Below are 23,696 nucleotides of genomic sequence, written 5' to 3'. Positions count from 1 at the left end.
CCTTTGATTTAGTGTTCTGGGTTGAAAAGAAAGATGCCAAAGGTAGGTCAAGCCGTACATATCAATATAACTAATGAGATTTTTTAAAATTCTCATCATCTGGACTTGTGTAACCCTGTTTCTTCGCACAATGCATTATGCATTTATGACGTTTACTGTAACTTCCATTAGCAATGTATGTGATATATTGTGTCACTAAATCATAAATACATTATGGAACTTAGTAATAGCATTTTAGTTGTATTAGTACCAAAGCTGATTATTAGATTAGAGATCGTTTGGCAGATTAAATGGCTGAACTTTGAACTCTGACAAAGTATTACGATTGCTTTATAGTGATATACTATTATACTACATGGTAGTGTTGATAAACGTATACTAGTAAATTGGCTTCTTATTAAGTCAAGATAATCATGTATTACAATTCATGTACGTTCTCATATATCTCATCTTTTCCCTTCACCGTTTTGCAGCTGACGATCAAAAGAGAGGTACGTATTTCTCAGTAGCATAACTATATGTAAAGTTGACATTCGAAGGCAGACGTGTCCCTTAAAACCCTTTGTAGGATTTCAACACTTACAACTCCTATAAATTTTGCGTCCAATTTTATCGTGTCTTATCAATATGTGTTTTCCAAGTGACAAAAACTTTATTGACGGCAAATGTCAGGGTAGTGGGCACTACGAATTGTGTGCAAGGCACTGATGTCAACGAGAAGTTCTTAAACAAAATCAAAAGTGTCATACATTATTGACAACCAAAAGGTTTTTCAGAAATCTTATATCATAAAATATTCTTTTTAATGATTGAAATACATTTTTTCTCTATTTATTTTGTAGTGTTCTGGGTAGAGAAAAAAGATGCTGCAGGTAGAGACATTTCTGACATTTAAACAATGCGTTATTTTGGTTTTGAAATTTAAATTATAGATATCTCAGATAACAAGCTATTTGCTAAGTGTATGTGCATATATATGCCATTTCCCATACGTGTGTGTGTCATGTGTATGGATGTAAGAGTTGGAAATGAACATTACTTGGAGTAACAAGATAGAGATGTTTGAAGAAAATACTTAAGTAATGTTTAAAGCCAGCTAAGTTGTTTCTCATTAAATTCGATTTGTATGTATGTATGTATGTATGTATGTATGTATGTATGTATGTATGTATGTATGTATGTATGTATGTATGTAGGTAGGTAGGTAGGTAGGTAGGTAGGTAGGTAGGTATGTATGTATGTATGTATGTATGTATGTATGTATGTATGTATGGATGGATGTGTGTGTATGTATGTATGTATGTATGTATGTATGTATGTATGTATGGATGGATGGATGGATGGATGGATGGATGGATTGATGTATGTATGTAGGTAGGTAGGTATGCATGCATGCATGCATGCAAGCACACAAACGAACGAACGAACGAATGGATGAATGAATGACTGAGTTGTGAGCCTGCTTATGAGTGTGTGCGTGCGTGCGAGAGAGTATGTGTGGGCATGCATGCCAAAATTGCTTCAATGTGATATAAAATAGTCAATATTCAAAACCTCCATTCAAAGCCCATATGTTTGTACTAAACCTGGCTATATAATTTTCTCTTTTTCTCAATGCAAAGCTGATAAAGACAAGAGAGGTGAGACATGTCCAAAACCTGTACCATGTTTTACTTAAACCTGTCATATATAAGGAAACTTCATCAGTGGGTTCAAGCTACTTAGCAGTTAATACGAATTTTAAGTTCAAGCTAGTATGGTGCTGTCCTGGCGATCCGTTATTGGTTTGTTCATTATTATAGCAGCATCGGCATCAGAAAATAATAAGGCAAACCATCAATCAATTTCTTCCAATTACTGGAACTACATTTTTCAAGACAACTATTGTTTTTATTTTATGTTTCTTGTACATCATGCTGAAAGATTTATAATAATAATCCGAACGTGAGATGGGGTGTTATTCAGATAATTCGAAATGATCTGTTCATGGAAAGTTTTGGTACATTTGTTCGATCAACGGCAAATTTTAACATAAAATGCCGTAAAGTAAAGCTACCGAGATAATTCATACAGTATTTGCTTTTGATCGCTATATCAAATACTACTGAAGAACACACATTTTCAAATATATTTACATATTTTTCCTTTTGCAGTGTTTTGGGTAGAGAAGAAAGATGCCGACATGGGTACGAAATCTAAGTAAGATTAGTTCCTTTGTTTTATTATCGGTGTGGAGTGACGTCACTTCCGCTAGTGGATTCAGTCCCGTGATATCATACCCTGGTAGAAGACAAGCACAGTGGTAGACCCTAGGCTAACGTACACTAGTAGAGTTAATTTTCACTCCCATGCTTCGTGTTTACTCATACGTCTGCACTATTTTCATATTAAACCTACAACACCTAACTGTAACTACGTTAATTTCTGCAAATAACGTCCCTTCCTTCTCCGGTCCATGCATCTAATGATGTCACGGTATTCACGTGTACTACTGTGTCCTCGTTCAAAGATGATGAATCTGAAGAGCAACGTTTCGAAATTTGAGTCAACTCCGTCTTTATACGTTTATGAAGGATGTATGTTTCAGTAACTGCATACTGTATGAACAGACGAATAAACTGCTTCACAAAAAGAACAACCAGCTAGCACTTGGATAAAACAAATGAAAAAAAGAAGCCAAATTAGACCACACGTTTTCATTTCTTTCTGCTATCCCGTACTCCTGTTACTAATTGTAGATCTTAAGAGATAAGATGGATGTTTGTCATATACCTTTTTTGTTACGTTGATCTTGATGTAGTTAAAGTTATTTATCACAAGATTTCTTCAGAACGTATACGATATAAATAACATAAACATTGCCTTAATAGAAGTAAAAAAAATGCAGATCTGCCAGGGGGAAACCCCAAAGAGGTCACTCATGCATTCAACCAACAATCAGATGCACCAACCTTTTTACTGTCATAATGATATTAAATATTTCTTAAATAATTTTTACCCTATTCTAATTTGAGATGATATTGTCTTTTAAAGATGTGAAATGTTTGCCCATATAGTCTAAAATTGCATTAAACTCCACATCTCCCCTACCGATGATATAACCATTAGATGTGCTGTCCTTTACCATAAAGATGTCATTTAACTTTTTAAGAACATATTTCAACCCTATGTAAGTTATAAAGAACGGTTCCTGATACTTGTTGGTACTGTCTTGTAAAATATGAAAGTTATTGCTTGAAAGCGTCTGAATAGCCTAACTATTGGCTTTAAGAGTAAAAATCCTCCAGGACTTCTAGGGGGAGTCCCCATCGGACCCCCCACCACACACACACACACGAGGTGGACATATCCCAGTCTCAAACTCTTCCCCCTACATCTTATTGTCAAGATATACCCCTCATCTATCTTGTATAGTATAAAATAAATGTGGTTTTTTCCTGTTTTTCTGTTTTAGCTGATGCGTTGTATGAATCCACCTTAGTCCAAACAGAGCTCATTCTAGGTAAATATAGCAACTTGAAAACCTTACGATATTTTAATAGTCAAAGATTAATAAACGTTCCAATTGGTTGACAGGGATGTCATATTAATTGTTAAAGGCAACACACAGACTAACCTTTTTTCACTTTTTTTAGTTTAAATTAACATGTGAAAACTAACTGAGGAGTGCCTAAGATGGATATCGTTTATCCAACATTTGTGGCGTTTCCCTTCATAACTATGTTATCTGTTTTATGAAACAGGAACCACGTCATGTAGCCCAAAGACCAATTTTGATATTTGCAAGTGTTTGCCTTGCAAGTGCGACACCATTTACCACTGTATCCGGCATTAAAATAACCAGGTATATGCTTGCAGGGAACACCCAGCAAGACCATGTGCATTAGAAGTCGTTTGCGACAAAGCGCCCTCTTGAGGAGGTCTCCACTTTCATATTTCCGAATTTACGGAACTACGTGTACTGTTCTTATTTTCAGATTGCTACAAACTCATGTGCGTTGATGACTTCAAGGAGTGTTCAGCTTCGTGTAACGAAAAGGGTAGCCAACCAGCCTGCTTCAATAGTTGCAAGGAAGGCAATCGTAGTTGCGTAGACTACTGTTCCAAAGTCATTAACGCAGAAGAAACGAAATCTGAGCTCTCTGATAACGACGATAATTTGTCAGAATTTTAGTTTTCTTTGTGTTTGTTGATTTGTTTTGATTGTTTTTTAGCCTACCCATCTGGCTGGTCTTTTCGTTTCACTCAACTTTTAGTAGATTAACCAGTAGCATTCTAGTGGTGAACACAAACTTCTAATCGACAAAAAAAAATCGATTTGCGACTATTTTGTTTGTTTTGTGTTATAAAATTTCATTTGTAGTTATAACGTACGTATATTCTTTCGTCATGGTGAAGGGATTTTTTTTGCATGTAAAAAAAGTAAACTCGCATGTATATAACTGCTCAGTACTCATACATCTAGCCTGAAATGGTGGAAGAGCTACTTTACTTCCTTCACATTTCTATACCAGAAACGAATTTTGTATTATATGATGACTGTACGTGTCCCATTTCAGGCTAGCTTTGTGACTCAATGATCGGATTTCATAATAACACTTGAAATGTACATGAAATCGTTGTAGTGTTGAATATAGATGTATATTGTCAAATATGCAAAGAGAACGAAAAAATAAAGTTCTATGGTGTTACCTTTTGAGAAGCACTTCCTACTGTCTATTCTTTTAGTGTTTAAAATGCTCTGATGTTTTACTTAGGCCAAATAACAAAATGGTGTGGTTCCGATTACGCTCAAGTTTTGAATAGGTGGGGTAGGTCGATTTTTTATTTTATTTTATTATATTTTTTTCATGTGTGAGTGTCTCGTTCAGGTTTTCCATTGTTTTCCAAATGGTCTCTGTGTTATTTATTTCTTCCTGTGAGATATACAGCCATTACAGATTGGAAGAATAGTTTTATATTGTCTTTTTAAGTTGATGTCAGTTTACGCATCAACTGATTATTTCTCGTGAGACTTCACAATTTTTGCAATTTTATTATTTTTTTCTCGAATACGACGTCAAAAGAAGTTTAGGGTCAGCAGTGAAAAAATAGGTGGGGTCTGGTAACCGAAACCAAACAATTATTTTTTAGGCCTTATATTCAGATTATGTGTGTCAGATCTACAGCGGGTGAGAGATCTAAATCAGTGAGATGTGAATACTGCCACCAGGCGACAAAATTTAGTACATTTCTACAACCAAAATGTTGTATACTATAGTACCACCCTGTACAACTAACAATATTTGATGTTATTAACATTAAAATTAAGGTTCATTCATTCACTGATATTCTACGAATGTCCGATACTTGCCAATCACGTGTCGATACAATGTTTTAGCTTGACATCTTTCAAAATTGTTCAACCCGTTTACACGATTATTCCATATTTTTTTCCAAGACCAAAAGTATTATATTATTAACAAATATCAACAAAAGAGACAACCTTTCTTTCTTTTTTCCTCTCATTATGCAATTCTTTATTTGGTTTCACGGTTGGCTTTTAATTTGTTTCACTGGCCCTTAGAAAACATAAGCTTGTGTTTGTGTTTGTGTTTGTGTTTGTGTTTGTGTTTGTGTTTGTGTTTGTGTTTGTGTTTATGTTCGTGTGTCACTGCCTCAGTTGTGTGTGGCTGTGTGTGAGAGGGATTTGGATATCACATACATTAAAACAGAGGTTACGCCCCCCCCCCCCCCCCTCCACTCCGGGCTGATAGACCGATGATAAAATGCAGCAAGACATTCATCATCATATGAAAATATCTTTTCCCGTCTAACACAGCTAGACTGTCGACAGTCGCTCGCGCCTTTTTCCCTACGTTTTATCTAAACTCCGGTCCGGCGCAACACTAGTGGTATAATCGCAAACTGATATCGAGGGCCGTATTGCGAAGGATCGGAGTTTAGATAAAACTTTGGGCAAAAAAGGCGCGAGCGACTGTCGACAGTCTAAACACAGCGTGCAATAACAATGTTGGCGATAGGTGGGGGTTATACATATCAAAGAAGATGACGAGTGTAAAAGTCTTGTAGCCAAGTGTACTCCATCTAAGAGTCTGTATGTAGTGCTATGTGCTGGCTCGTACATACGGCAGTATACCTTCCACGCTGTTCTAATTGGCAGATGTAATTACAGATAAGGCGATTTACAGGCGAATGTTTCCATCCCATCATTCACAACATAGTGTAGTAAAACCTTCCATCTATAGCCCCTCAAAAGCGAAATGTCGCCCTCAAATTTTAAATGCAGGAAAGTGTAAGGTATATTTTATCTTTACACACGTTCATGTACATGTCTCAACGGAATATGTGTCCTGATCAAGTCTGTTCCCATTGACGATACAAAAGAATACCTGCCCTCTTGTTGTGCAGGTCAAGCACGCAATCTGTCCGAGTCATTTGGGAAATTTTACAGACCTGTTAATCGAAAATATCAGGCAAATGTCTGTCCGGTAATTGCGTCTTAAGAGAATTTATGACTTGTCTCTAGCAGGTCGTCTCCTTCACACAACAATTCCCGTCCATTCGCACATTCAGCTCCCAAGTGAACAGTAAAATACCGTTTTCTTATCAGTGTAGGTGTCGCTTTGTTCGCAATGGTGCATAGAAGAACTTTTATTTCCTTTATTATCGTTATGTTTTGCCACTAAGGGATTGAATGACCCCATTCGATTCTCGGGACTTGATTATCACTGCGGGTAAAATGAGCTTGCGGGAAATGTGACCTCGTCTCCGTTGAATTTCAAATTTCGAATTCTTTCCCCATAGACACATGCTTGTAATATTACCTTGACGATATTGACGTTAGAATAACGAGTTCCTGTGCTCACAGGGAACAAATATGTACGTATTAGAATGACATCCTTCTATTACCAGCTCAGAAGCTAGTAATTTGTGGATCATATGTAGCGTTGGTTATATTTGTTTTCTGACTTAACGTAGCTTTGGAAAAAAACACTACCATTATCTCTGGATTCCTTTTTGTGACATAATACATTACATAAAACACCCCTTCGGCTAGATAGATGAGACACTTATATAGACACATCATTTTCTCTTATTCAATGGTTTACTTTTTACCGGCACAAACTGAAAGCCAGTTTTTATCGGTGATACTTTTTTAAAAGAAAAATGTGTTGAAAGTTGCCAACATTTGACACAAAAATGTTTGAAAGTGCATGTGTACTAAAAGTACAAAGAGAGAAAATCTAAAACCAGAAAGATATACATACTGTTATTTACGAAGCAAGGCCGATTTTCAAGATAAACAAAGTTTTCTATTTTTTCATACAGTTTAATTTTGTTAATATAATGTATTTGAATGATGTGACAAGAACTGAATGTTATACTGCAAAACGTGGCTGTCTCTATAGTGAGCTGTACCCTCCCGGACGCAAGCTTCATCCTATCACTGTGACATGATAAATTCCCAAGAAATGACTTACAAATTACACGTGTGACTTGTATAGCCAAGCATTACAAAAGTCCGATAAATTCCCTTTGTAAATTATAGAAGAAGTTTAAAAGTCAATTACATCGACTGAAAATTCCGATAAAAAATGAATATCCTAGGTTGTCGCAATACTTCATATATGATCTTTGCCCTCTATCAAAGCTCTTATTAATTCTTGAGGCAAAGACTGTCCCATACGAGCAGTTAAACATAATTACTGCGATTTTCGACCGTTGGGTTAGTATCATAAATATATAACTACTAATATATTCACTACATTGATTCATTTTGGCAATGTTTGCAAACGTGTCGCTTGGGGCTTATATATATTATACCGAAATTAGTCGATGTATTTTATGCGTTATTGAACTTTTTACTGATTTACGCACAATTTAACAAAAAGGTGTAACATCGTTTCAGCATCAATCAATTTCGGCGTCACACATACGTGCAAGCAAGCAAGCGTGTGTGTGTGTGCGCACGTGTGTGTGCGTGTCTGTATGTGTGTGTGTGTGTGCGCGCGCGCGCGTGTGTGTGTGCGTGTGTGTGCGTGTGTGTGTGTGTGTGTGTGTGTGTGTGTGTAAATGGAGACAGTCTGTATATTACTATAGTTTTAGCGGTTACTGTGATAATATTATAACATTCTAACTACACGTACTGAACAATGTTGATCTCTCTCACAAGGAATTCGTACATATGCTATAATTGGTTTAATAAAGTCAGTGCACACACTCTAAAGCAGAATGCAAACTAATATTTATCTTAAATATGTGTTTGTCTACACAGTGTGGTGGTAGAGGGGGCTATGCATATATAAATCTACAGAGTTGGTGGTAAAAGTGGCTATGTATGCGCCAAAAAGAAATTAGCAAAAATGACTGTGATGTTCTCGAATTTATTGAGACTCCCAAACTTATGACTTCATGTCAAATAGAATAGAAATTACTCGCGAGAACGGTGTCAATTTCTAAACATGGTTCAGCTGGAATCTCACCGATACATTTGAATTTGACCTAAGACCTGGACGTGAACGTTGTAGACTTGGTTTTAATTAATATGCGCTTGATATGGAGAAGAAATTTGACTTTAAAAAAATCCATGCATTCTTGGAGGTAAAATATCCTGTTATTCTCACTTCGCATTGTCATTGGGTTTACACTGTGATCTTACAAATGGAACACATAAAAATATATTAGTGTTGCACTATTCTGTGTATACAACAAAACAACGACTCAGGAATAAACAAATCATGCCAAATATAGAGAATGCTGATAAAATCTACTCCGGTTTGGATTATTACCCAAAAATGAAGAGGTAACTATATACTACTTTAGCTATTTATTCCCTGGCCATATATCGTGTATTTCACACAGTTGAAATTTTCGACGTAGAAGATTGACTTAGCGTACAAAGATTGAGTGTTCTATATCTCTGTGCAAACAGAGCTTTGGTGCAAATCGTCGTAAAAGGTTAATAATGCGATAGTTTCCAAGTGCAGATAGATTGCCTAGCAACTAAACAAACAGTGATTGACATGCTGTCATCAGAATGGTGATGAATTAGTTCATGACACAGTGGTGTACTTCGCTCAAACTATTAATTTGCGTTTTAATACTGTACTTGTACGAATAGCTGGAGGTCGTAACATCGATTACACGTGCACAACAATTCGATTCCAATTTATCAGCTTCAAAGGTGATTAAGTAAAAAATGTCGGGTAATCATGATTTTGCCGCAGAGACGTGTGTTTGATAACATCAAGGTTACTTCTAAGTACCATGAAGGTTTTCTTGTGCAAACTAGTAACTGGTTATTTGTGTTTTTACTAAATCCGTTCCTATGGAAATGTTTTGTATTCAGGATGATGGTACTTCAGTGTTTACAGTTTCGAAAATTCTTTTGTTTTTTTCTCTCACGTCAATGCCACACGAAAAGCTATATACTAATACGTTTTCGTTTCTCTTTCCAAAAGAAAGTGTCATTTCCTTTTTTCACTTCACATTGATATGTTATCTTCGAAGGTGTCATGACATGATTGTGTGGATAATTCCAATATGAACTTTCTTACTATTCTGAGCTCAAGTTTTCCTATTTCAATTCATATAATTGTCTATACCTGATAGCAAGGGTGAATTCATAAAGCCAGTTCAACAGCTGTCAGTTACTAATACACTCGCTGTTCGATAACTTGTCCTCCATTTTGAATATCTTACATAATTATAAATAAATAGAATACGTATATTTAGTCACACACAAAAATACAACATCTGATCCAACATACAAATTGACACTTTCACAAATACTGGCACAATCAACCAGCCGATATCGCAATCTGGATCCAAGTTATGTCAAAAATGATTTTGAGTAAATATTGAACACTATGAAAGTTTGCATTTATGTATTCTTAACAATTGTTATTGTTAATCTGCATTCGGTAATTTGAAAACAAAACAAAACATTATAGTTTCTCCAAAATATTGCCAAACTCTGCAAAACACTGCGCATGCTCACAAATACAGAAAATTTTACTTGCGCATGCGCTTCGAAAATTCGAAGCATCAATATTTGAAAATAGTGCAAAGTGTCTCCCTTTGAAATTAATTCACCACTTGCAGGATCTATCAATGGCTTAATCTTGTTTGAACGCCGTGCTATTATTAATTCATTTGAATCTAAGAGTTTCTGTGTGACTTAGAATTGAACGTCTATCGAAAAAAAAAAGTGTTTTCTATTGTGAGGGAAACATGAAACAGAATATTTCATTTGGAGACATTGGTTAGAGTCGTTACATAGTACAGATTACTCTTGCTGATAAAAAAAACGTATCAGATGCCAGCTTTTCCACGCACTGGGGCATATACGGTAGATATAGCTTTGATCTTCCCCTAGAATCGAGCACGTCTCAGAGCAATTTTTACATGATTACCCATTTGTGAATGCAGACCTCAGTAGCTAAAGAAGTGATATTGTTATTGCCTTTTAATTATGCTCTCCGAAGTCGACTGTAGAATAATAATTGCCCAGTAGCGGTCGGTGAAATATGGCTATAGGGTAGTCAATTCCCTTCATTAAAGTCCTTGCTTACTAAGCGCCAAGGTAGTTCGCATGATTGCTTTCCAGCACTGTTTTGTGCGCGTGAACGATAGTAGCTAATTAGAGATGACCAAACTCTTCAAAGCCGAAGTAAGCGTCAAAGCCTGATATAATCTTGAATTTGCAAGGACAAATGGACTAATTTAGATATGCTTTAATCAATATTTCACTTAACGTATATGAACGCATCGATTTAGAAAGGATTCCCAAAAAGCCGTTCCTTGTATAGCGACTTTCGCACGTCTCATCTCTTGCAAGTTACTGAATAATTTAGGTGTAACACTCCAGGTTGTCTTCTGAAACATTGGTGACGTGTTATAGCAGTCATATTTGTATTTGATTAAGACTTGTGTGATTTATTTCCTGTGATAGCGATTTTAGATCACAACTTTAAGCATTGTAAACTATCGTTAAACTGAGAAGAGCACATCAAACAGCAAGAAAACAGACTCTAAACTAAACGACATGTTAATCTTTTTGAAATCTATCTGTAATCTTTTTAATGTTGATGCTAATCCCCCATTGTGCCTTTAATGCTGCCCAGATGGTGTTGTACATGCTAAACAATCAAAACATGACACGCTGTGATCACTTACACATCACACAGAGAACACGAACATTGCATGTAGACAGCACGTCGACATCACGTGGGGGAAATGCTCATCAACCAATCAGCATTATGTTGACAGTCTACACTTGTATCACTTCACCAAGAAGGACCCATTGGAGTTGAAAGCACGACAAGGAAATGACTTCGTCACTCTGTCACGTATTACATAAAACATTTCTTTTCCTTTCAATACTAATAAAAACCTAGACAAGTCAAAGAAATAGACGGTAACGACTTGTTAGCTAACGTGATTTGGCGTCAAAATGAAAGGCGTGATTACAGTAAAGAGATAGTTTCATCAATATTAACATCCTAGGCCTTAGCTTCATTCATGATGTATGGGATGATGATTGATAAGAAGTAGAAAACAATATCCTATTGGAAAACTCGTTAACAAGCCGTGAAGGTGAGCATGATCATTTGAATTTGTATTAAATCGGCAATCTAATGAATCAAAGACCCAGAAAATTATACATCTGACAATGTGGGTCTTACACATGAGGGTTCCATTATCCTTTATGACAAAAATAAAACTTAACAGAGATTACACAGATAAAACATCTACAAGAGATAATAAGTATCTATCAGATCTGCCAATAGTATTTGTCATGAAATTCATCTACTTCAAGTTTTGCGACGTTCAAAGTCGTGAATTTGACTTTGGTTACTGTTTTTCGATGAACCGTACTAAATGTACGACTGTGAAATTCCATCATTGTGAATAATTGCTAATAATTAACACTGAACCCACGAGGGATGGCCCTCACTGGACGTCTTGGAAGACAAGTGTTTATATACTTAAAGAACTATCCAGTATAAATAAAGATTATTATTAATATTATTATTATTATTATTATTATGACCCAACCCATAACTATCACAATGTTTCGCAATGTTACACATGGGAAAGCAGTGGCCATACGCATTGGTTGCAAATAAATAAAATGTAAACGATATTAATTTTGAATATTATATCATTTCAAAACATGCAAAGCTCTAGAATTTTAAGCGTACTCTAGGGGGTCTGTTTTTTGTCAAAGCGTCAACACTTGACATAATTGACAATAATTAAACTCGTTTGCTGCCTTATGTAGCGTGACGGCTGGTATATACCATTGTATGAATAAAAGTACCAGGGTGAGGAATGCCTTACGACTTATCAATCAACGGTTTATCAGCTGCGAAGTGTATACATCTGGTTACATTTCACAAATGTAACACAAGCCATGATTATCACATTGCATAACATTCGGTGCACACAAACAGACATAGAAAAAGATGCATTTATATTACACATGTATAAGAAGAGATGTCTTGAACTATGCTTAGTACTGACGATAAATACTAAACATTTGACAGACAGACAGACAGACAGACAGACAGACAGACAGACAGACAGACAGACAGACAGACAGACAGACAGACAGACAGACAGACAACATCCAGACAGACAGACAGACAGACATACAGACAGACAGACAGACAGACAGACAGACAGACAGACAGACAGCATCCAGTGTTGCTATTCCTGAAACGCAGGATTATTTCACAGGTCACATAAAATCTGAATATATATAGTTAATATTGTCTCAGTAATCCCAGTCTTAATATTCAAATTGTAACTTCTTACACCCTTTAAAAAGTAGAATTTCATGATGACCAAAGTGATGGCGTTATCATGGAAATGCCCTCATTGCGAACCGTTTATGAGCATTTATGAAATGTTAATGAATTCATAGTTTTTATTTGAGTTACTATTGTAATATGTTGATGTTTGAATCATGGGTGTACTTGGTTCTGGGATTAAATGAGAACAACTTTCAAACACAGGCAATATAGTAAAACTCGTATCAAGTAACAAAAGCAATCAAAAGTTCACAAGTGTTCTTTGCCGAAACGTTTGTACTGACAACAAGACACTGCTTGCACGTCTTCAAATTGTCAACTTGATATTGTTGACATACTGTTGAGAGAACAACTGGACTAATTGCCCGGACGTTGTTGAAAAGACAAAAATGAGATAAAATGAGTTTCAGGCGGAAATGAAAGTTGAGAAGTATGAACAGGATTGAAAAAGAGACAAAACTTGTTATACTCTCTCTACTAAGTAGCCGCCTTCCGTGTTTAATTCTCTAACTGTCGGCCGTGGGCAGAACATCTAATACAAGTACAAGCGAAGAAAACGTTTGCAATCCACCTCACAATGATTAGACAATCTGCTATCTTTAAATTTGTAGACTTATTCCGCTGACACGGCGATTGACTAGCTGTACGGAATGATATGAAGTACCTAGTGTGAAATCTTATGCGGCATTCTGAGCACAGGTATACAACCACATAGGTTCTCTCTGTCTCTGTCTCTGTCTCTCTGTCTCCCATCAAAACACCCACGCATCTATCTATCTATCTATCTATCTATCTATCTATCTATCTATCTATCTATCTATCTATCTATCTATCTATCTATATATCTATATATCTATCTATCTATCTAATATATATATATATATATATATCTTCTATATCTCTATCTATCTATCTATCTATCTATCTATCTATCTAATATATATATATCTATCTTCTATAATTCTATCTATCTGTCTGTCTGTCTGTCTGTCTGTCTGTCTGTCTGTCTGTCTGTCTGTCTGTCTGTCTGTCTGTCTGTCTATCTGTCTGTCTATGTTTCCCAGTATGTATATATCCAAACAGTCGGTCAATTTAATAACTGGTCATCGTATGTGCATGTCTTACTATGATATGTAAAACTAAAATGACCACATACTTACACCGGTTAATCTAGAATCAAAATACGGACCAAGAAGCGACCAACCTGTCTATCAACCTGTTAATCAATCTCTGAACCTACTTACAGATCTTACCATCGATCAACGTAGTATTCAACGATTTGAACAGCACGAGCATTACTTTCTCACACAAAATACACAGACATAATTGGAGAATTGCCTTCATGTATGACTATCAAGTCGAGCATCTCGATCTTGATTCTGATTTTGATTCTGAGTCTAATAAGCACCTATATATAACAAGACCGTGGAAACAATCACAATCACCTAGTGGTAATTACGTCACCATAAATTCTCCTCAAAGACCCCATATGCATTTAATTTACCACTATTTGGTGGTGTTGGTTTTGATCGCTATCCTTGTTGCCGAGCTGCGCAAAGGGAATTGCCTCTATAATTGGATTGCAATGAATGGTGACAGTTCGTATCCCAGCTTGTTTGGTCAGTGAAATTGCTCTATTACTCCGACAGTTCCAAATAGTGACGTCACTTTGATGTCTGAACAGGTTTGCAGTGTTCAGGTTTAATCCATCAATGTTCAAGACAGGTTCAAGTTAATATAATTGCACTACAGCAGTAGCTATTGTATTATCATACCAATAATATTGTAACAACATGGTACTAAATACATTATAATTTGAATGAATGTGATGTCTCTATTATCATAAATTAACAACGAAATATGCGTTACTGTGCATTATTTGTTAGAAAAAGGGTAGATGTGTGAATTTTACACATAAGATGTGATATCTTTACATCGCTTTTCCTTGCTATAATTTTTTGACTTCATACACGTTAATGTTATGAACAGTGTCTACTAATGTATGCATGTATACATTGAACGTACATACAAACATATATGCATACATACATACATACATACATACACGCATACATACATACATACATACATACATACATACATACATACATACATACATACATACATACATACATACATACACACACACATAAATACATACATACATACATACATACATACATACATACATACATACATACATACATACATACATACATACATACATACATACATCGGCACAATTGAATTAGAGACAACTCAATGTCATGATTACGGTGGCTTCATCACTAGGTATGTCGTATTATTTTGCACAATTTCTTAATTTTTATTGTTGTTTAGTATTTTATATGCTTTAAAATGTTCGTCAAATACTGGCTGAAATATGTTGAAATGTCTGTCGATTACGAAAGTTGCACACAAACAATTTCGCTCTATTTACTTTACAAGACACTCGTAGAAACACGCCAAAATGTTCTGTTGGTCAATATATATGAAAAGTATCTTAAAATCATTGTTCAATTCCTTATAACTTGTTTGTTTATAGTGGTTGTTGTTGTTATAATAACAATAAACTCATAAATAACCAAGATTCCAATGATAGCCTGATAACATATTTCCAGTCGTCGTTCTATCATTCAAACACTATTACATCGTAAATGGGCAGCATACACTGGTACAGATAGTATATTTGATCACATGAACCAGTGTACAACAAAGGAAGTCTTTATATGTATTTATGTTGATGTGAACACATAATGGTTCACTCACTATTCGTCAATTGAAGCCAATTAATTGTATTTATCATTCTATATATTAAGCTGAAAAGGAAACTATCTATTTAAATCGAATAAGTATCTCTAAGATACTTTGAATTCCTTTTCGGAATTTCGAGCAATTTTACGTTAATCTTTTAATCCCCAACGTTGGGTGTAGGAGAGATGTCAATTATGAAGTTGTCACTCTGGATTTAAAAAAGGCAATGTACACTAATCGACTCGGAAGCAACAATAAGACCAGCATTAAAACGTCAAATGCCACAAGAATCAAACTTCGTTGCAAATTAGCAGTTGTATTTAACTGTTTATTGCGAATTTTGTACACACTGGACACACTACGAACACAAATCCCCTGAATATCAGCCTCTCTGCCTCTTGTCTGAATCTTCACAAAATATTTCCTTTCTTATTTATTTGCCGTTTGAATCTCCAAAACAGTATGAAAGGCTTAAATATTTACCAGTATTAAGAGTCCAAGCTGAGAGTCCAAGTGATCTTTATTTCGGAATCCGTCAACAATGATGTATATGCATTATAATATTATCCTGACAGTTGTGTGTGTTCTGTTTAAAGGGAACAGTAGCCGCTGCTATCAGCGATGAGAATTTAGATGCATTTGTGCTGCCTATGAGACCACCCGAGGCTCAGGGCAAAATCAGAAATCAGTACGAAATGAGAACGCCTCAAGCTATGAATGTTACATGAATTATGGGGTACAGTAGAGTTAAGGCAAAATAAAACATTTTGGGTGTTGAATACCTTATCTGCTACATTACCTCATACTGGTTTCTCATATAGACTTTATGCAGACGTTATAATTTTGAACGTCAGGTGAATCCCTTTTATTAAAGGCTCTACACACCATATATACTATCTAAAACTTCAAACCAAACGATTACTGAGTATACGTACGTGCAGAAAGTTGACGACTCTCCTGAGCATCTGTATAATCCGTGCACGACAACGAAAAATGGTCAATTATTTTCAAAATTTGAAATTATAAAACAAAAGCGTATAAGTTGTCCTATTAAACCCTAGAATTTGACAAGTACATATGGTGTTTTAAATAACCTGACAAGACATGACGATTTGTCCTTTTGTACAATCTCCGGATGGATTAGTCTCTACTTCTCCACTATTCCGAGGGGACCTGTCACCATTCCCCCAATCCTGACAATGGGATTTCTTAAGTGATCAACAACATAGTATCTACCTTGGACATGACAGAAGTGTATATGCGATTAGCGAGTTAAACCGATCGCTATAAAGCTGTCCGGTCCGGCTTTATCACAATCATTAATCACATTCTCATTGTCCTTGTGCGTTAGAGACAAAATGACTTTTTGAACCTTTGCAAAGTCCCTCGATAAATAAGTCTAACATGATTTACCCTAGAGACCCCATCCTAAGAAAGTCCATCATTGCATAATAGAATGAAAAATACGAAAACAATCTTTTGGGTATAGACAAGCAACAGCAAAGCGTTGAAAATAACGTACAAAGTCGGAAATTGTGAGTTTGTTTTGAATTAGTAATTTGCCACCAATATTGCGCGAGGTGTTGAATCCTTGAATAATGTGTTTCAAATGGCATGACAAATTCTGTGTTATTTACTTGAAGAAGGAAAAAGACGGAAATTACTTTGATTAAGAAACCAAAACCTGCCAATGCACTTAGGTTTGAATGAGGGTTCTACTATTGCAATCTAATGCAATTACGTGGGTGCCGAACAGGAAATACTGGGCAGAGAACTTTGAGAATGTTTCATAGACCTAATTAATCATTGATCTCAACATATATTCAAACCAAGTAGATAGAAACTAAAGGTGATCTATCAGACGTCGCATCATGCTGTGAACAGGTTGCTAGTCGTAATAGTTGTTCTTAATAAATACCCTCCCCGTCGAGTGATTAATGGTGGCCCCTGCTGCTAAACATTACTTTCAGAATGAAAGATGTGATAACCTCCTTTTAGACTTGAAGATGCAGAACAATCTATGGGAAAACCCTTGCCATCCATCTAGTCCTTCCTTCTATTCATCGCCCGTCCGTCTGTCCATCCAACCATCCATTTATTCATCATACCATCTGTCAGTCCGTCCGTCCGTTCGTCAGTCAGTCAGTCAGTCAGTCAGTCTGTCTGTCTGTCTGTCAGTCTGTCAGTCTGTCAGTCTGTCAGTCTGTCTGTCTGCCTGCATGCATGCATGCATTCATTCATTCATTCACCCATCCATCCATTGACCAAGTCTGTGACACTGTGCACATTTCTTTGCAAAAAGCTAAACAAAAATGTGTTTTAAAAAGTTTGTTATTGTACTTACAATAACAAACATTTTATACATTTATTAATCCTTTGCAATTTAATATTGAGTTACAAACAAGCACTTGACATATTGTTTCACATTGATTTTTTTTTTCAAGTAGGAAGCCATGATAAAATTGTTTCATAACTTAAAAATCTAAAATAAATACCAAAACCTCATCCATTAATCCACTTTAACACATTATTAAACTATTCTCGTTTTTGCAATTAATAAGGTAGAAACTTAGGCTTGGTCTATGTTGTTTCACTTAGATTCATAAGTAGAAAAAAACATTAAAAATGTTTAATTAATCAAAAAATAAATGTTTCACCCTTCTTACCATGTAATACCACACATTAACAAATTTATGGTGAAATGTTGATTTATTTTATTGTTTGAAGAAAATAAAGAGTCTAATTATTTTCAAATATTACCAAAAACATGAATTTTAAAACAATTGAAAGTCAGAACTTAAAAGTGATTTAAATATATTAAATTTAAATTGTTGTAACATGATGCATTATAAAAGATATCATTAACAGATTTGTTGATAAGTGTGTATTGTACACATAAAGACAGACATTACAGTGTATATTTTATCTGCTGAACAAAATGGGTCAAGGTTTTTGTTACTTTGCGGTCCTCATCATTTTGATTTTGTTATGTTTTAGACATATTCTTGTGTATGCCGTTCTTGGTTATCGTTACTAACACCTAAGAGTTTAAAAGATCAAGTACATGGTGAGAAACTCTATTTAAAAAAGTTGCCATAATATCGCTGATCAATAAACTGAAGAACGATGAAAGTGTACTCCTATATTGTTATTAGAGATGAACACAATTGCAATACATGAAAAGTGTAAATCCCTCAGCAATGGCAATTTAATGGGTTTTATCTTTTGATATATTCTTGACACAGTTGTCAGTGGTCTCACCGGGACAAGTCCCGGTGATTCCCTCAATATGAGATTTATAATCTTCTGGAACAATATTCAACACTTTTTGACTCTAAAGAGTCTTTCTTGTGGCGCCAGTGTGGCGCGACTTTTCACTACATAAACTTCAAGGTGAGTTATTTTGTATATTGCAATAGGCATCTGGCGATTTAGCGATGTAATCTTGCAACTTGTCGGTATGTGTATATTTATTTACTCACTTCAGACAATTTCTTACAATATCTTTAAAATGCTGCAGATATAAATGTGTATGTATGTATGTATATATATATATATATATATATATATATATATATATATATATATATATATATATATATATATATATATATATATATATACATATATATATATATATATATATATATATATATATATATATATATATAATCAGGATCGTGCATGCATGAATAAAACACCTAACGGTCTCATTTTAATAATAAAATGTCGAAGAAAAAACTTTCTACACTGTGCACGGATAAAATGTAGGAGTATAGAGAAAAACAAAAACGGTAGGTATATTAACCCTTAAGCAAACCAATAATTTTATCCACCAGCTGGACTCGATTCCTACGGTAAGATTGTGTCTGTACGTAGAGATACACTATTATTACGTTATAGCCATAAGTCAATATGTATTCTTGTCAGACTGTGACATCTAAGAAAGACATGAAATTTGAATTTAAAACACCCATGATAATTATCTTTTAAAATCTAATCGGTGGGCAGCCTCTAGCTACAAATGATAAACCTGCAGGATACGACCCATCTTCTCCTGTTGAGCATGAAGTACGACTTCTAAATGTTACGTTCTTTTACCTACAATGGACAGTAAATACATTGTATATGAAGGAAATACAGACATCGAAGCTAAATCTACAGATTAGGTGTATTTCTTTTAAGTTTAGATTTATGTATCGTTTTCGTGTATTATTGATATACCCTTAATATAAAAAGTGACTTAATGGTGAACATTTCCTTAGGCAATACAATCAAATGTTATTATGAAGTACATTATTCATTCTTTCACCTCTCCCTAAACATACTGATCTATCCATATTTCATTTTTTTTAAATACATAATTTAACATTTTTATATACAGAGTTAATTGTTTGATCTTCATGTCTAGATCTTGGCATGTTATAGATAAAGACATTTAAGTAGTCATGGCCCAGCTTACGCGTCTCTCAGAAGGACAAGCACTCGACATTTATATATGTTTTGTCATAATATGTATAACGTTTGTTTCCAGTAAATACCCTGACGTTAGTAGCTATACAGAGAAAACAAGGAAAGCGACTATATGAAATTGGAATGATATCCATTGAGATACTAAATAAAAGTAAGTAACTAAACAAAAAAGAACAAAAGCTCACATCTACATCGAAACCCGATGTGGAACACAAGTGAAATAAAAGATACTGATTGTAGCGTTTTAGTAATAAAATACACACACACACACACACACACACACACACACACACACACACACACATACATACATACATACATACATACATACATACACACATACATACATACATACATACATACATACACACATGCATACATACATACATACATACATACATACATACATACATACATACATACATACATACATACATACATACATACATACATACATACATACATACATACATACACTTTTCATTAATCATTTAATCTATTGTAACAAAGTCATAACAAGGTATGTGTTATATATTGTTAATCAGGTATGCCAAGTGCTAAATAATCATTTTACATTAGCATATAAATTACAAGGTAAATCAATAGAGAAGAGCATCTGATATGTTAACAGCATACTGTTAAATTTGAACGCTTCCTTGCTCTCGATAAACAAGAACATATAACGAAAACCTGTTTATAAAGTGTATGAAATTAAGCAGCGTATCATCGATTTATTTCTGTGCATAATTTAGGATGAATTCTCATTTTCAGTTTAACTACTGCTGGTCAGGTATTTCAAAGGTTTTATCATTTAAGCTAAATTATTTCAGCTACCTTAGTTGTAAATTAGTGCCAGGTAGATTGAGGTCAACCAGATACATGTAAACTCATCAGATATAACAATGTATACATTTTGACAATAGTTCGCTTGTTACTCGGATTATCATAACCATAGTTCTCTATACATTTTAATAGATTGCAGGTCTCATTTGACTGAACTTTGCACGCCACAACTGAAGTATTTATATTTCCTGCAAGCGTGAATAGAGAAAGTTTTTTTTTAAGTCAGTAGACATGCGTCATATTTATACATTCTACATAATGTATTATTTCTATTTCCCTCTCTGATCTTTGTCTGTGGCATATATGTAAATATATATAACTATATATGACATGTAGCTTTTCACACCCGTTCCATTCAAACTCCTACTGTTATTCTATCATTTACTGACATGATGATTCTGTTAACTAGGCGAAGTAAGCTATTGGGAATTTTTGGAAATTCTTCGAATTGAGCATTATTGAGATCACCATATATATATATATATATATATATATATATATATATATATATATATATATATATATATATATATATATATATATATATATATATATATATATATATATATAAGTGTATCAATGGAAAGAACAGTGATCCATGCAACATTAGAAGCAGAGTATTATACACTTAATTAAAACAATAAGGAACTTATTATATCCTTATTCTTTGGATTAAGTCTATAAATTATATAAGTATGTGTCTCACTATATACTTATATAATGCTCTGCTACTAATATTACGTTTATATGAATATATATTTACACGCACAACATACATACATACATACATACATACATACATACATACATACATACATACATACATACATACATACATACATACATACATATATACATACATACATACATACATACATATTGTCATAAATGCATTGCATATAAGGCAACACTTACAAATTCTAAATCTGTGTGCAAGCTATTAAAAGTAAAACTGGTCAATACCTTCAACGTTGTAATTGCCAGCTTGTTTGACCTGTAAGTTATTGGAGTGTATTCATACATTGATTTCGAGGCACCGACCTCTTTTAAAGTGGAAAATGATCAATAGCAGCTGCTTTACACAGTAAATGTCGACTTTGTTTTAAACCGAAATTTGTCATAAATCTATCACAATTTCGAAGCTCTATTTGATAACAGGAGGTTGACTGTAAAAACACCGCAGTAGTACATATGTAATACATAAATTATATTCAATAAAGTCGTAAATACATGTTATATATATTTCACTTTGAGTATTCTATAGCTTCATAAAATTTATGTCGAAAATTTTGCTTTATTGAATAACAAAACACCGAAAAGGTTAGTTACACGAAAGATAAGAAATGAAATCAACACTGTCCTCTTTTACATACACACACATGCACACACACATACATACATACATACATACATACATACATACATACATACATACATACATACATACATACATACATACATACATACATACATACACACATGCACACACACATACATACGTACATACATACATACATACATACATACATACATACATACATACATACATACATGTACATACATACATACATACACACACACACATACACACACACATACATACATACATACATACATACATACATACATACACACACACACACACACATACATACATACATACATACATACATACATACATACATACATACATACATACATACATACATACATACATACATACATACATACATACATACATACATACATACATACATACATACATACATACACAGTTTGTTAGTGTTATAGTCAATGCATCTTTAAGCCTAACTGATACAATGTGCATAAAATTTAATAATTGCTTAGCATTATGTCTGACGAAATAGAATCTGACAAAATATTGCACAACATATTATGTAGGCCAGACGAAGCACAACAATGTATGTCTAGAACCTGCTTACATTTATAAGAAACACGAGTTTGCAATATTCAAATACTTCCTAGCGGGGCGGGTAGCCATTAATAATGCGATACTCAATTCAAGAAAGGACAGCGGTATAGCATGGCGCAACATGTGCATTCACATCTGAAAACCGACGATTTATACTTTTCAGATACATATGTACTGTGACCTTCTGTTTAGGCCGTCCTGAATTTCCAGGTAAGTTACAAAAGCCATGCTTTTGTTTGTTTGTTTGTTTGTTTGTTTGTTTGTTTGTTTGTTTTTTGATTAATCGCATCAAAATCATATGCTTTTAAATGAATATGATTATAGTTGTCATAACTTCGTCTGTCAGATGAATTTACATATAAATTTATAAATTTTGCATATTTCTTAATTACTGTAAGGCTTACAAATGTAACTGTGACAATAGGTGGCCTCGGAACGTACAGTTCACCTTCTGGAGTAATGCATACAGTGGCCTAATATTCTAGAATTGTATCTCTCTAAAAAAAACAAAAAAAGGATAGGTCGATACCAATATTCCAACAGCCTATATTGATTAGTCAAGATGTCCACAATATCATTGAAAAATAATCTTTAAGTGACTCATGATCAAACATGGATTGTTCGTAAAACGTTTGTGACTTTTACCGTATTTGTAACAAACATCTACGTATAGGGTATGACCTTCTTTCATGATTCACAAGTTTTGCTGGAAAGCTGTAATAGTGTAAACTGTTATAGTGTAAATCAAACATAAATGATACTAAATGAGTGGAAACGATCTTTCAAATATCTATATAATTTTCTTCACAAGAATTCTAACATTTTTTGCATATATCTGTTGGTTCAAAGAGCATGATGTCTGCAATGCTTGT

General features: G+C 34.4%; 1 protein-coding gene across 5 annotated transcripts in view; it reads left to right on the top strand.

Moving 5' to 3' along the window:
• Positions 1-4,852, top strand: part of LOC144436064 (uncharacterized) — a 132,822-nt gene extending 127,970 nt beyond the window's left edge. The window contains exons 14-20 of one of the 5 annotated variants that reach the window (XM_078124727.1): positions 13-42; positions 474-491; positions 843-872; positions 1,623-1,640; positions 2,154-2,186; positions 3,455-3,502; positions 3,978-4,852. In XM_078124727.1, coding sequence (XP_077980853.1) covers positions 13-42; positions 474-491; positions 843-872; positions 1,623-1,640; positions 2,154-2,186; positions 3,455-3,502; positions 3,978-4,174 — 374 coding nt within the window. In that variant the 3' untranslated portion in view covers positions 4,175-4,852. Of the gene's footprint in view, positions 1-12; positions 43-473; positions 492-842; positions 873-1,622; positions 1,641-2,153; positions 2,200-3,454; positions 3,503-3,977 lie in introns of all 5 variants that reach the window. The other 4 variants (XM_078124726.1, XM_078124725.1, XM_078124729.1 and 1 more) reach the window with 4 other exon arrangements.
• The last annotated feature ends 18,844 nt before the right edge of the window (positions 4,853-23,696 follow it).

The sequence above is a fragment of the Glandiceps talaboti genome, chromosome 6, assembly GCF_964340395.1.
Source record: "Glandiceps talaboti chromosome 6, keGlaTala1.1, whole genome shotgun sequence".
NCBI classification, from domain to species: domain Eukaryota; kingdom Metazoa; phylum Hemichordata; class Enteropneusta; family Spengelidae; genus Glandiceps; species Glandiceps talaboti.
Note: the sequence above shows the minus strand (reverse complement) of the source record. Positions and strands in the feature narration are given on the sequence as shown.